The 14,383-nt window shown below is 39.6% G+C and overlaps 2 protein-coding genes across 2 annotated transcripts; both read left to right on the top strand.

Annotated features, from left to right (window-relative positions):
• The first annotated feature begins 645 nt into the window (after window positions 1–645).
• On the top strand, window positions 646–5,030 carry cldn10e (claudin 10e). The gene is made up of 5 exons (XM_063467789.1): window positions 646–877; window positions 975–1,136; window positions 1,783–1,864; window positions 1,966–2,079; window positions 4,631–5,030. Exons 1-5 carry the CDS (start codon window positions 646–648, stop codon window positions 5,028–5,030), a joined length of 990 nt encoding a protein of 329 aa, XP_063323859.1.
• Window positions 5,031–9,090: 4,060 nt separating this feature from the next.
• cldn10d (claudin 10d) lies at window positions 9,091–10,388 on the top strand. Its single transcript, XM_063467134.1, has 5 exons — window positions 9,091–9,322; window positions 9,517–9,678; window positions 9,768–9,849; window positions 9,953–10,060; window positions 10,196–10,388. Exons 1-5 carry the CDS (start codon window positions 9,091–9,093, stop codon window positions 10,386–10,388), a joined length of 777 nt encoding a protein of 258 aa, XP_063323204.1.
• The last annotated feature ends 3,995 nt before the right edge of the window (window positions 10,389–14,383 follow it).

Below are 14,383 nucleotides of genomic sequence, written 5' to 3'. Positions count from 1 at the left end.
CCTTTACATCCTTAGTTTTGTCAACCCTTCCTTAAATTGTACCTTTTGACCCCAGCAGTTGTGGAAGATGCAGAAGAAGTAAAGAAATATTCTAAAATCTCTCTTTTAATTAGGTAACCATTCCTGTTCATTATTTTAAGGTTTTGTAATGTTTTTAAATTCCATGCTTTTTAGCTATATTATGGAGGGAACTTAGAAGGCCTGATATAAAAAAATCTCAGTATTAATTATGAATTAGAAAAGAAAACTATGCCTCATGCTATAAATAGATCCTTCTTCTTTTAAGCTGTCTGAAAACAGTGGATATGATGTCTCCGGTAATTTGAGATACATGCTAAGGTAAGCAGTCTCAGGCCTGTGAGGACCTGCATTACTGCTTTATCCCACACAGACATACAAAAAGAAATATCTGGAAAACAACACCACACACCCCTTTTTTAAACATGATATTCACTTCTCTCTGAGAAGAGCATTTGTTTGAGTTTGGAGACCGAGGACTGCTTGAATCACCAACTACCATCTTAAAAATTAAAAAAGAAACTCACCAAACTAGTGGTTTGCAGTTGGGTGAAAAAGGATTGAAGCTTAAATAAACAAAAGCTTCTGGTTCAGAAATCTAGAAAGGAAACAACAACAATCCATACGATGAAAATTCGAGTGGTTCAGATCTGGGGGTTCCTGATGACGGTACTGGGTTGGATCTTCGTGGCCTGCACTATGGCAATGGAGGGCTGGAAGATTGCCTCCGTTGGGGGCATGGGAGGTTCGGCTGTCATCAAGGTAGCCTGGCACTGGACTAGTCTGTGGAGATCTTGTTTTACAGACTCAACTGCTGTCACCAACTGTTATGATTTCCCTGTACTCTGGTCTGTGGAAGGTATGTCAACATATTTAGTATTCAAGCTGTATTTATTCTCATTTGCAAATCAAGAATGTTTATATAAACCTTTGTCTGTCCTTTATTGTCACTCTAGACTATGTCCAAATAGTGCGAGCCCTGTTGATGTCGGCTCTTTCTGTAGGCATGCTGGGGTTTGTACTTAGTCTGCTGGGTATGGAGTGCACCTACATTGGAGGAAAAGTACAATCAAAATACAAGAAGATCTACATCGGTGGATGTTGCCACATCATCAGTGGTAAATGTCTAACTTTAATTACTGGAAAATCATTGGGTGTGAATACCATCTTATCACTCTTTTAGAAGGGATGGCTTGTATTTCATTTCTTTGTGTACTTAAGTTCTATTCATTGTCTGCTCTTGGATTTTGCTGGTTAATTTGTGTCAAGACTGGATAAAGGTAACTTACTGTTGACGTTCAGCACAGTAACTTAATATCATTTTTGAAGCGTTTACCACTGAACTATGAAATAATTGCCAGAACATTCAAATTTTTACCTCTGCCAAGGCAGTTATGATTTTGGTAGGATGCATGAGATTCCTTCTGTCTGTAAATATGATAACTTGAAAAATTCTGAATGAATTCTGATGAAACGTTGTAGGGATGTAGAGTGGGGTCATCATCAAACAATCCATTAAAACATGGCCCAAATCGACCAAGGTCTTCAAGGTCAATTAATGAGTTATTGGTTGAAAACTGACAAAATGTCTTATAATTTTGCAGCTATGACTCTTAGATTACATTTCACATCTGCCTTTCTTTCAAGCTGACCCCAAAATGTATTATATATCTTATGCATACAAACACATGTTGCATATGCAATATGCATAGCAGCCAATGTAACTTTTGACTCTGTTTTTTTTTTAACTTGATTTACATTCAGGAGTGCTGTCCACATCTGGGTATGGTGTCTATGCACAGTATGTCTATGCAATACATATTGACCCTGGCCCCACTGGACTCCAGTAAGTAACCATGGTTACACAGAATAAATGTTACCCTACATTGAATAAAACTGAAATTTGTAAATTGTGATCTCCGCATCTCTCTGGTTTGCAACTAACAGGTTTAACCTTGGCACCCCAATATTTCTCGGCTGGGTGGGTTCAGCCTTTCACATCACTGGTGGTGCCTTCTATCTATGGTCAGTGTGTACACCGCTCTGTGGAGGAGAGAAAAAGTAAGTGCATAGACAGTATAGAAGAGGAATGTAGCTTCCAGGTAGGAAAAATGAGGCCAATGCTTTCTATCTGAAAGCCACTAAATGGCTGCAAAAATGGTGGTTGCAAAAAGAAGTCCTATAGAAGTCTATGGGAAAACGGCTTTCTGTGCTAACCTCTGTTAACAATTACCTGCCAAGTTCATGGGCTCAGTCACTAATTTTAAGTCTTAATAATATATGTCTATTTTTCCAACTTTGTCAAAATTGAGGATCATTTGTGTTATGAAACCACACGCTTAATGGCAAACAACTTGTTACACAGTCAGACCTGCCCCTCTTTGTCAAATCCGGTATTTGGTAAGGGTAGTTCAATAAGGAGAGATCATTTGAAATAATGAACATGATTTATTAATGAACAGAAATTAGACACATTTGGCAGTTTGTCTCCAATAGCCCGTCTTGGCGGAACAGAAAGGGAGAATGAGAGTGAGATTTAAACTACGCAGCATGAGTGCTGATTGGCCTGGAGAAAGCTGGGAGAGGGTTACTGGACTAGACCAGTGATGACAAACACCTTGACAACATGGTAAAGTTGGAGTGATAAAGCTTTAATTTAGCCAGCAGAACCTGGGAGCAGACAGATGAGAGACCAAAGATTGTCCTTAATGAACTTATGCATAAGCTTATTTCAATAAAGAGAGATTATTTGAAAGAATGAACGTAATTTATTGATGAACAGAAATTAGATAGGGGTATTACAAGATTAGACTACAATGGTCCGTCTTGGTGGAACAGAACCCCAGCTGTGAAAGGGGTTAGAGCAGGATCCCAAAAGAAAAAAAGATCTTACTGCAGCAGAGTTCTGGCCTGTGGGAAAGGGAACATATGCATGTTAGGAGTAATGCATGGCATGGCAAGGCATAGGAAGCATAAGCACCGAGAAGAACAAGAAACCGAGAAAGGTCTTGAAGGATCCCAACCAGGGCTAGAAGAGAGCCTGGTGGCCGGAGGAACAGACTACCTGAAATACCAGCATGAGTTCTGGGCCTGGCAGCGGCCCTCCAATGGCAGGCCACGTTTGCCATTTGATTGGAAGGGAAAAGGGATATCAAAGCCCAGAGGGAGGTTGAGCTTGGGTTAAGGCCCTGGGCTGCAATTGGCCGACAGAACAGAGAACCTGCAAAGACTGAAAATGCAAGCGGTAAGAGCAGCGTTGGCACAGGGCTTCTGATAGCTGACAGAATAGAGAGGCTGCAAAGACTGAAAGTTGCAGCACAGGAGAGAAGAGCCTACAATAAGGCTCAGGGCCACTGATGGCCCACAGAGAGAAGAAAGGCTACGAAAGGCTGAGAGTTGCAAGGAACAGTGGAGAGAAGACGCTGCATTAAGGCTTGTGCTGCTGTAGGCCAGTAGAGAGCACACAGAACATAATGAGGCTCAGAGTTGGCAGCAGGAGTAAGAGTAAGACTTTTATACCACCACCAGCTATATTACAACTTGACATGAATTTAGACTTGGTGACTTAAAAAAGTAAGGCAAAAGATGTGCAAACGATTTGGAGATGAGTGGAAGGAAAGCCGTTTCGAATTATAAGGACTTACCTTACAACATTAAGCCTCCTAGGCAACTTTGATGTGTTTGGCGCTACACGACTGAGGGTGGAAAGGCTTGTAAGGCTGATAGAGCAGCACCTACCTACCTATTTAGTGAAGATCTTTGAAATGAAACAGTAGAGATAGAGCTATTACCAATTCTAAATGCAGGACTTTTCCAAGATGTTAATGGAAAGAGTTACTGTATAGAGGCCAAGGAGATGCTGCTAAAATGGCAGATAATACAGGGATCCACGTATTGCCAATTTGACCTTATAAGAACCATGCTTGAATCATTCCTGTGGAGGACAGGAAACATCAGAAACTCAGAAGGACTACTCCCGCTAACGATTACCAATGCTGGTACCCCCAAAACCTGAAGAGTTGTGCTAAATGTTTAGAGCACTGAAAACAGAAGAATAATGAAGACAGAAAAAGGACATGCCATTGAAAATAATGAGCAGGTATGCCAAAACCTCCGAGGCAGAAGCCTAAATGACCAAAAGTAGTAGAAGTGCCATGAAGAGCCAGGATGAAAAATCGAAAGTAAATGTGCATGACTTGAAAGAAGGCAAAAACGACTTGACAAAAGAGATTGTGATGGCCTGCAGGGGAGGCAGCTGATATCTAATGGATGAGGAGCACGAAAATTTGAGGAACATTTGATTGTTTAGGACTTAAGCTTCTGGCTAATGACGTCTGCCACAAACTTAATGATTCTTATTTGAGTATTTGTTGAGATATTTTAGATCAGAACAAAATGGTGGAATGAAAAATCAATCAACAAACCAACAGCATATGGCAGGAAATTTGGAGGAGCAGTTATGTTTGGAAAATGGGAAAAACATCAACAGTTTGGTTGACCTATTAACTAATACTACAGCACTGTGTGATTTTTTTTTTTTTTTTTTACTACGTTTTGCTTAGTGGAACATGTAACTGTCATCTTTGACAATAATGTGCATCTCCTTCCTTAGGGTGATTGTCAAGGGATTGCCAGACCCATTGCAAAACAAGTCCACCACATCTCTGTCCACAGTGTCGGAGATCACATCCAAGACCAAACTGTCCTCTATTTCTGAGCTATTATCAAGGTCTGAGGGCTCAGATTTATCTAGCATTGCCTCAAGATCCAGACGCATGGCCAAGTCAGGGCGTTCCACCCAGTCAGAAAGGTCTGAAAGGTTTGAGCTGAAGACAGATTTAGGATCAAGATCAGGATCTGGGTCACAGTCTGGCCTCTCTTCAAGGTCTAGCCTATCAAGTCTGTCAGAAGTGAGGAGTGGCAGGAACAGCCATAGAAGCAGGGCACAAACCTCCATGTCAGGCACTTTAGGGAGTGAGATTGCACCATTTGTCAAAAACTCTTATATTTGAACAAATATGAATTATTAGGTGTAAAAAAACTTCAGAGCATGTGATGACCAAGCAGTCAGATGCTTCAAGATTTTAATATGTGGTATGAACTGCATTCAGTTTTCTGTTTTGTATTAATTAAAGTGTCTGACAAATGTTTTATTGGATTTTTTTTCTCTCAGATTTGTAAGGTTGTTGTTTCCACACATCAATTTCTAAAAAAGATGGAAGACTTTAGGTAACCTTTGAGACAGCAAATAAAACCCCACCAGTCTAATCAGGTCTAGCTGACTGTAAACAAAAAGACTCGAAGAAGACTTGAGCTAAAGCAAAAGACTTGTGTCTTTTAATATCTTATCATTGCTGGTGTATTGCATATATTTACCAAATGAAAGGGATGTGGAGGAGACCGGGTCAGATCCTGGGGCTACTGCTTAGCATACTAGGCTGGATTTTTGTGGGTTGCACACTTGCTATGGACCACTGGAGGTAGGCTGCTTCACATTAGAGGAAATAAATAGAACAATTAATGTGATTTCATCTATAGCTAGAGATTTCTGATGGACAGAAAATAAAAAGTGTAGACTGTTAGTTAATAAATAGTGGATATGTGGTGGGATTAAATAAGCTTATGCTTCTTCCTTCTCCTTTTTGAACATGTAAGTTATAATTATTATTGCTTTGTTTTCCTTTTGTTTTGCTTTGTTTGTCTTTTTCCCTCTTTTGTTGTTGTTATACTATTTTAACATGTTCAAAATAAAGATTCAGTACAATACAATACTTCTATCTCTGTCAATTGAGCATTGCACCTTGTGGAAAATCTTGAAAACAAAGTGTTTAGCGTTAGAATATCCAGACACTGTAACTGCTATATAGAAACCCAAGCAAAGATCTCAGGCAACCAGTCCTTGCAGCATAGCCTTGACACAATTAACATAATACATTTCTTGTTATAAACACAGTTTATTCCTACAAGTCACAATAGAAAGTTAAAAGGGGTCAAATGGATAAAAATAATATCACCATAATCAAGCAGGCAAAAAAAAAAAAAAAATCAGTCAGTGCCTCCCACCTGACCCCTCAAATTAATCTTTAGTACAATAGCAATAAAGCTCTGGAAAATTTTAGCTTCATGTTATAAATATTTTCTGAGTTGAACAACTCAGAGTACATAACAGTTGGTAAACATTTATAAAGACAAACAAAAAAAAAATAGCCTATTTGAGTAATGTTAGAAATAAATGACTCCGTAAATGAAAACGTAAGAGTGGGTTTTATTAAGAAACTATATAAGTGTGTGTGTGTGTGTGTGTGTGTGTATATATACAACATACTAAAGGTAAATTCATTTGAGGGCTATGTAGTGGAGTTCTTTGCAGTTGCTGTTCTTGTCACTTTAGCTACTAATCCAAATTTTCCTTGTTTTTAATCAACTGAGGGCTCCAGAAAAAAAGCTTAAAGTGTTATGCATTTCTTTTTAGTTTGCTTCCAAGGAGCACGACTTTCTTGTTGGTTTTTTTAAAGTGTTTCTGAGAAACTTCTCCAGGCTTTCTGAAGGTCTTTCAAAGTTTTTCTTTGGACCTTTCGCTCTTTGACTTTTTCACTCATTCTCACATCAGTCCAAGGCCTTATGTCTGACCACTTTCACACAAATGTTTATCTGTTTGCTGAACCACTTAATGCTGGCCTGAGAAACATTCAAGCATAAAAAAGGCAGCAAACTCAAGAAATGAAACAGTGAAAGGGACAACTTTGCAAAAAGCCCATTTTAAATGGTATCTTTAGGCACTTTGTTATTAGGCAGTCTATGGCAAAAACACTTAATTTGTTTCCATGTATTTAGCTGAAAACCTGTGAAAGAAAAAACTTCTGATATTTCTGTGTCTGTTGCTTTAAATGTCATAGCCTTTTGTTTAATCTAACACTTATGAGTACCCTGAGTAAACACAATATGCTGGAATGGCCCTTTAAGAAAGAAGAAAATGAGGCGACCAAAGGAGAAAGAACGAAAAGTAAGCCTGCACTCTGACCCTGGTGTGCTATTTTGGGATAATATGTTATAATGAGGTCTTTAAGATATGGTGGGGCCTGACCATTCCGGACTTTGTCTCAGCACACCTTCAGGGAGTCAGGGAGCTTCTGCTGAGCAGTTTCTCCATTGGTTTGGCTGGCATAGTGATTGCATTTTTTGGATTGGAGTGCAGACACATTGGGGGAGACCAGAGAAGTATAAATAGGATCTGATAAACAGCATCTACTTTCCATGTGGTCGGCTGTGAGTATCATTTATTTGCATGTAGAAAGCCTGAGCTGCTATTCAATTCAATTCAATTCAATTTATACAGCACCAAATCACAACAACAGTCGTCTCAAGGTGCTTCATATTGTAAGGTAGACCCATAGGATGACCCCCTATGAGCAAGCAGTTTGGCGACAGTGGGAAGGAAAAACTCCCTTTTAACAAGAAGAAATCTCCAGCAGAACCAGGCTCAGGGAGGGGCGGGGCCATCTGCTGTGACCGTTTGGGGTGAGAGAAGGAAGACAGAATAAAAGACGTAATTTCAGAAGCTTCTTGGAACACCCACTTACTGGTTTGTTGTGTGTGTTTTTCCCCGTGTGTCATCAACTCTCCCTCATGCAGGTGTATCAGACATGGCTGCTTACTGTTTATACATAAACAATGTGGTCGAGTTGTTTTTACATAGACAAGCAGATCCATCGAAACTGAGGTAATGTGGTTTTTTAAATCCCTCTCGTGAATTCTCATTCTAACTGGCTGTATAATTCACTGTGTAACTCCACACATAGTTAACTATCCAAAAAGGTTGGTTTACTTAAATGTAAACCATATAAACTACTGTGCTTTGTTACCACTACCAGAATCAATGCGGGGGAAAAAACATTTAAAGCGTGAGGAAAATTCTTGATCCTCTCCCTCCATCAGACTGAAAGAGGAAGATAGAGAGATGTTTTGAGGAACTCATAACATTATGAGCAAGGAAAAGCTTAGATTCAGAAACATCATGCAAAAGAATCTCAACATTACTGAAGCAATGTAGGATGATCTTGTCAGTAAATGAAACAAATGGCAGCCAACATTCAAAGAGCGTTGAAATGTCCTTGAAGCTTGGAGATCTATTCCAAAAGACTACTTACAGAAATGACAAGACAGCTTGGATAAGACAGTTCTGGCCGAATGCAGAATGCAATGACGGCAAATCGCATAAATGCATGTTTTATTTACAACAGCACAACATGAAACACTCAGACATAAAGTTAGGCAATGGTTCACCAAAATGCAGAAAACTATCTCGATAAATTTTGGAGGATTTTTTTTACTATTTTCCCCAATTTGAAGTTGCAAAAGACTGAATCATCTACATTACAAAATATCTTAAAAACATTGTGAGAATCTGCAGAACTCTGCATAAAGGACAAGGCCAAACATCGATATAGCATGCCTGTGAACTTTGGGCCCTCAAACTGCATCAAAAACATGCCTGACTCTTTTTGGGAATTCTTTTATGTACTCAGAAACAACTTCATCCACAAACACAGGTTAAAAGTCTACCATTGCAAATAAGCCCCATATGAACATGATCCAGAAACCATGCTGTCTTCTGTTATTACACAATAAGAGTTATGAAACAATGAAAAACAAATACGTTTAACAATTCTGAAATCTGGGATCACCGTGAAACTTGAAACTTATGAAAACTTATGAAACCCCCCCCCCCCCCAAAAAAAACCCCCTTCACACAAACAACATTTAATGTTTAGTCATGAAAAACATGACTTTTACACATTTGACATCTGAGCTGGGAACCTAAACACAGTAGAGGCACACCATGATGAAAAGGTTAAAACCAATGGCAGGCGTAATGCTGTTCCTGGTGGCAACATCAAAGGCGCTTACTGGACAAAACTATCTAAAAGATAAGATGAGCTCAAAGCATCCACACTGCTAGTCTGTCACTTACACATCAGCAATGACACAGAGGGGGAGGCCCATTCACATTTCCTGCAGTGAGACCTTACTTTTTCAACTGTTACGAATTTTGGTCAAAGACCAGAATTCACCATGAAGTACAGGACGGTGGTGATGTACGTGGAGATCGGCTGCTTCGTGTCCTGCTTATGTGGCTGGATTCTGGTCTCTTCAACTCTTCCCACAGAGTACTGGACTTTCTCAGAGGTGGGCACCGTAGTGCTGACCACCTCCAACTACTACTCCAACCTGTGGATGGACTGCATCTCAGACACCACGGGGGTGTCTGACTGCAAATACTACCCCTCCATGCTGGCCCTGCCTGGTAGGATACGCTGAGATATTCAAAACTTTACAGTCTCTCTTTTTAATTTCTACTCAGCTGTTCCTTTAGCTCATTGCTATGTTTTTCTATGTTGAAGATACAATTTGAAGCAGAGATCATACAAATTTCTTTAGGTTATCTTAATAAAATGCACAACTGTTATGTTAACATAAACTGTATTTGTTTTCTTTCAGTGTTCTTGCACGCCTGCAGAGCACTGGCGGTCTGTGCTGTCATTACAGGCTTCTTCGGGGGCGTCCTCACACTCATAGGGATGAAATGTACTAAAATAGGCGGGACAGAGATTGTCAATTCAAGGGTGACATTTTCTGGTGCTATCACCTACCTGGTTTCAGGTAAACAATCCTTCAATACATATATGTTGGTTGATCAGTTTTCAAAATAGCCAGAAAGAGGTTTTAAAATACAGCCTCTTTTCTGGTAGGGGGCTGCGGCATGATCACCTACTCGTGGTGGGCTAACAGAGTCATAACTGAATTTAAGGATCCAAATTTCAGGGCACAGAAGTGAGTAATTTTCAAGTGGTATTCATATTATAGTAGCTGATTTTTAAAAATAGATATTAACTTTAAAAATGCATGCAATGAAACACATCTGCATTCACTTCAGGTTTGAACTTGGAGCGGCAATTTTTGTTGGCTGGGGAGGATCCCTTCTTCTTATTTGTGCAGGGGCAGTGCTGGCCTATTTGTCTGGGAAAGAAATCGTACCATCATGGTGAGTAAAATAAATAAGTCCCTAAAGGTTGTAAAGTGATAACCTTTCTCTATTCGTGGCTGCCTGTATAGCAGGCCACAACTAGCAACCAATAACAGCTTGGATTACCTCACCTTGTGTCTCCTGTTTTTCTAGCATCAGTTCCACCCAAAGGCCACAGAGACCAGTTTCCTACACCACTGCCCGTACCAGACGTACATACATGATGCCGCCCCCATCCTCCAGAGTGACATTAGTGCCCCCACTGTATAACAAAGGCATGAATGGCCGAACAACCAGAGCAACAAATAAGACAGATCAAACCTTGGGCAGAGACAGCTTCGTCTGAGCCAGAGGGAACCAAGAGTGAAGAGAACAGAAAACGTATGATTACCCATACAATATGAAGCTGTAGCATAAAGGAGACATTCCTCTTACTGGTTGGTGTTGTAAATTACATTTGAGTCCACAAGGTGGACAAGGTGTATTTTGTATAAAAATTGGCCAACCTCCTCAAAATTCCATGTCTCCAATCATCTTTGTACAAGTTCAGTTGCTAATATAAGTTATAAAATGTTTAACAATTGGCCTTTAATGTATTACTGGTGTATTTCCTTACTTATAATATTCTGCACCAATTTTTCTGTTTGCAAGTTTTTTAATGCTTAAAGTCTCTGCAATAAAGTTGTGTCCCTGAATTGCCTGTGCCACCAGTGACTCTTATGTAAATCCCTCTGAATGGGTCCCCTCATTGGGGACTTAATGAGGGGACCCATTCATCTTCATCTTTTTCTTGATATTTCAGAATGGTTAACTGATGTGTTAAAGCATAACATGTCCAACCTGTTACTCTTATTTACCATACAAACTGATCATTTTTGTAATTTTGATCAAGTGGTTGATAAGCATTTTAAAACTTCTTTTTGAGTTCTTCGTGTTCATGCCTGGTTTGTGTTGTGGAAAAATAATTTGAGCATCGAAACCAAACAGATTTTCTGAGATTTATTGAAGGAAAGTTAAAACCTTCCCAAGGGATCAATAGAGCCTGAACAGGGTTCGTACCAGCATTGAACAACAGGCAAGATAATAACAGCTCCTTTGTATGGATACAATCTTGGTCTGTTCAGCGGTTAGGAGTTAAATTTAGTGATAGTGATGAATGTATTCATCACTATTAAAAGCTGTGTGTAAATTATTGTATTTTCAATGATAAGAAATTGAAATTAAAATTTACTGGCATAGTTTTTTGTGTTTTGTCATTCACCCCCAACCAAAGGGACAGACGCTGCCCCTCCCTGAGCCTGGTTTTGCCGGAGGGTTGTGAGAATCTTCCGGAGGTTTCTTCCTCCAGCAGAAAGGGAGTTTTTCTTTCCACTGTTGCCAAAGTGCTTGGTCATAGGGGATGGCCTTATTGTTGGGATTTCTGTATACTATTGTAGGGTCTTTACCTTACAATATAAGGTAAGGTATATTATAAGAAAGCCCTCTGTAAAGCTAGAACATCTTACTATTCATCACTGATTGAAGAAAATAAGAACAACCCCAGGTTTCTCTTCAGCACTGTAGCCAGGCTGACAAAAAGTCAGAGTACTGTTGAGCCAACCATCCCTTTAACATTAACTAGTAATGACTTCATGAACTTCTTCACAAATAAAATTTTAATCATTAGAGAAAAAAATTACCAATAATCATCTCACAGATGTAATATTATCTACAGCTACTTTTAGTACCACTGATATTCATTTAGACTCTTTTTCTCCAATTGATCTTTCTGAGTTAACTTCAATAATTACTTCCTCCAAATAATCAACGTGTCTTTTAGACCCCATTCCTACAAAACTGCTCAAAGAAGTCCTGCCATTAATTAATGCTTCAATCATAAATATGATCAACCTATCTCTAATAATCGGCTATGTACCACAGGCCTTCAAGCTGGCTGTAGTTAAACCTTTACTTAAAAAGCCATCTCTAGACCCAGCTGTCTTAGCTAATTATAGGCCAATCTCCAACCTTCCTTTCATATCAGAAATCCTTGAAAGAGTAGTTGTCAAACAGCTAACTGATCATCTGCAGAGGAATGGCTTATTTGAAGAGTTTCAGTCAGGTTTCAGAGCTCATCACAGCACAGAAACAGCTTTAGTGAAGGTTACAAATGATCTTCTTATGGCCTCTGACAGTGGACTCATCTCTGTGCTTGTCCTGCTAGACCTCAGTGCAGCGTTCGATACTGTTGACCATAATATCCTATTAGAGCGATTAGAGCACGCTGTAGGTGTTACAGGTACTGCGCTGCAGTGGTTTGTATCATATCTATCTAATAGACTCCAATTTTTGCATGGGTCAAAAATGCAAGGTCAAAGGTCAACTATGGTGTTCCACAGGGTTCGGTGCTAGGACCAATTCCGTTTACACTATACATGCTTCCCTTAGGCCAGGGGTGTCCAAACTTTTTGCAAAGAGGGCCAAATTTTATAAAGTGAAGATGCCTGGGGGCCAATGGTTCCTTTTGACTTTTTTTCCATAACAAAGTTACATGAAAATATAAATAGTCACAATTACCTTTATTTTTAAAATAGAAATGTACCTAAATAAAAGACACTCAGGCAAGCATTTACAACTCTAAAGACACAATTCCGCCTTTCATTTATATCTGGAGAGTCAGACAACATTAAACAAACTGTATAGAATACCCTAAATTTCCATGAGTTTGCAATATCTTTGCCAAATGAACATTTAAACAGGAATTATAAATAATGAAAAGTGTTCTGTTATCAATAAAGTTTTTTTTAAAGTGAATTTTGCCCTTGACTTTTACAAGACCTTTCAGGAAGCCAAAGTTTTTCACATCTACTGGAAGATTGCACAACTGGAAGTTCACTTGCACAAGAAATAAACACATTTGTAAATTTACACAATATGTACACAACACACTCAACTATGAATTAAGAGCATAACATCAACAGTTAAAACCAAATCTTAAGAATTTAACAAAATACGTTTCCTTTTGTGGATTGCATTAGCATTCTTTATGCTTTTTACTGTTCAGGAACACATGAGTAATGCAGGGATGTCACTCCTGGAGGGCTGCTCTTCATTTGATTCAACTGTGCTAAACCAGAAAGAACTAAAACATGCATAGCAGCTCTCCAGTACAGAATTTGGACATCCCTGGACTAATGAGAGGGGTGATACTGAGATCTAGATTTTAGTAAAGCAATCAGGTCTGGTTTGAGGGCAGTGGTTGAGATGCGTAAAATATCAAGCAAGTGGGAGTCACTCATCCTTGATCTCAATCGGTTCTTGTTTAAGTTCATGACAGAGAATGTTTGCTCACACAAATATGTGGAACCAAATAAGCTCAGCATTTTCTTAGCAAGAGATCGCACTTCAGGAAACCTGTCTTTGTCTAGCTGCCGATAAAAGTCAACAAGAGAACACTGCCGGTGTTTTCCGCGGCACTCATCGTCACACTGCAGCTCAATGAGCTCCAGCTGAAGCTGCGGAGGAGCATCATCAGGGTCCACAGAGAAGGGAGATGAGAAAAGCAGCATGTCTTTTTCAATAGCTGCAAAGTCCTGAAAGCGTTTGTTAAATTCTCCAGAAAGAGACGCGATAGCTGTTGCGTACCTCTTCATTTGGACATTAATGTCCACTGGGAAACTGTCAATAACCTCTTTCAAAGCTGGGAAGTGTGCGGTACAGGGCTCTGTTAGGGACAAGTGTCTTTGGAAAAGTTGCAGTTTGGTTCCAAAGGCCTTGATGTGAGCGTATAGTTGGCTCACCACTGCATCTTTTCCTTGAAGATTAACATTCAGCGCATTCAGATGCTTTGTAATGTCAACCAAAAAAGCCAGATTTGCCAGCCATACAGGATCAGACAGTTTTTCCATTGGTTGTCCCTTCTCATCTAAAAACTGTCTGATTCTCTCTCTGAGAGAGAAAAATCGCTGTAGTGCAGACCCCCGACTTAGCCACCTCACATCATTGTAATAAATTACGTCACCATATTCAGCCTGGATGTCATGCAGAAACTGCTGAAACTGTCGGTGGTACAGAGCTTTAGAGCGAATACTGTTGATCGTCTTTGCTACTGGTTTCATAACATCATCAAATTTGAGATGTTTAGCACAGAGAGCCTGCTGATGAATGATACAGTGAAGTTTAACAGCGTTACCTGCTTCTTCGCTGACTTTATTGCAGATCAGTGTGGACAATCCGCTTCGCTCACCAGCCATGGCAGGTGCACCGGTGCCAACTGTGCGAAAGAGGTGGAAAATCAATACCATATCTCAACAGTGTTTCAATGTCAACAGTGTTAGAAAATATAACGTCGAATCAATGTCA

Source organism: Pelmatolapia mariae, linkage group LG23 (genome assembly GCF_036321145.2).
Source record: "Pelmatolapia mariae isolate MD_Pm_ZW linkage group LG23, Pm_UMD_F_2, whole genome shotgun sequence".
NCBI lineage: Eukaryota > Metazoa > Chordata > Actinopteri > Cichliformes > Cichlidae > Pelmatolapia > Pelmatolapia mariae.
This window is presented reverse-complemented; position numbering and strand designations above follow the sequence as displayed.

Bases quoted from the DNA above. Each gene is read 5' to 3' on its own strand.
- cldn10e (XM_063467789.1), top strand. From the start codon at position 646: ATGAAAATTCGAGTGGTTCAGATCTGGGGGTTCCTGATGACGGTACTG. The intron at 878-974 runs GTATGTCAACAT...TTGTCACTCTAG, and splicing joins TGTACTCTGGTCTGTGGAAG to ACTATGTCCAAATAGTGCGA. The intron at 2,080-4,630 runs GTAAGTGCATAG...CTCCTTCCTTAG, and splicing joins CTCTGTGGAGGAGAGAAAAA to GGTGATTGTCAAGGGATTGC.
- cldn10d (XM_063467134.1), top strand. From the start codon at position 9,091: ATGAAGTACAGGACGGTGGTGATGTACGTGGAGATCGGCTGCTTCGTG. The intron at 9,323-9,516 runs GTAGGATACGCT...GTTTTCTTTCAG, and splicing joins CTCCATGCTGGCCCTGCCTG to TGTTCTTGCACGCCTGCAGA. The intron at 9,679-9,767 runs GTAAACAATCCT...CTTTTCTGGTAG, and splicing joins TATCACCTACCTGGTTTCAG to GGGGCTGCGGCATGATCACC.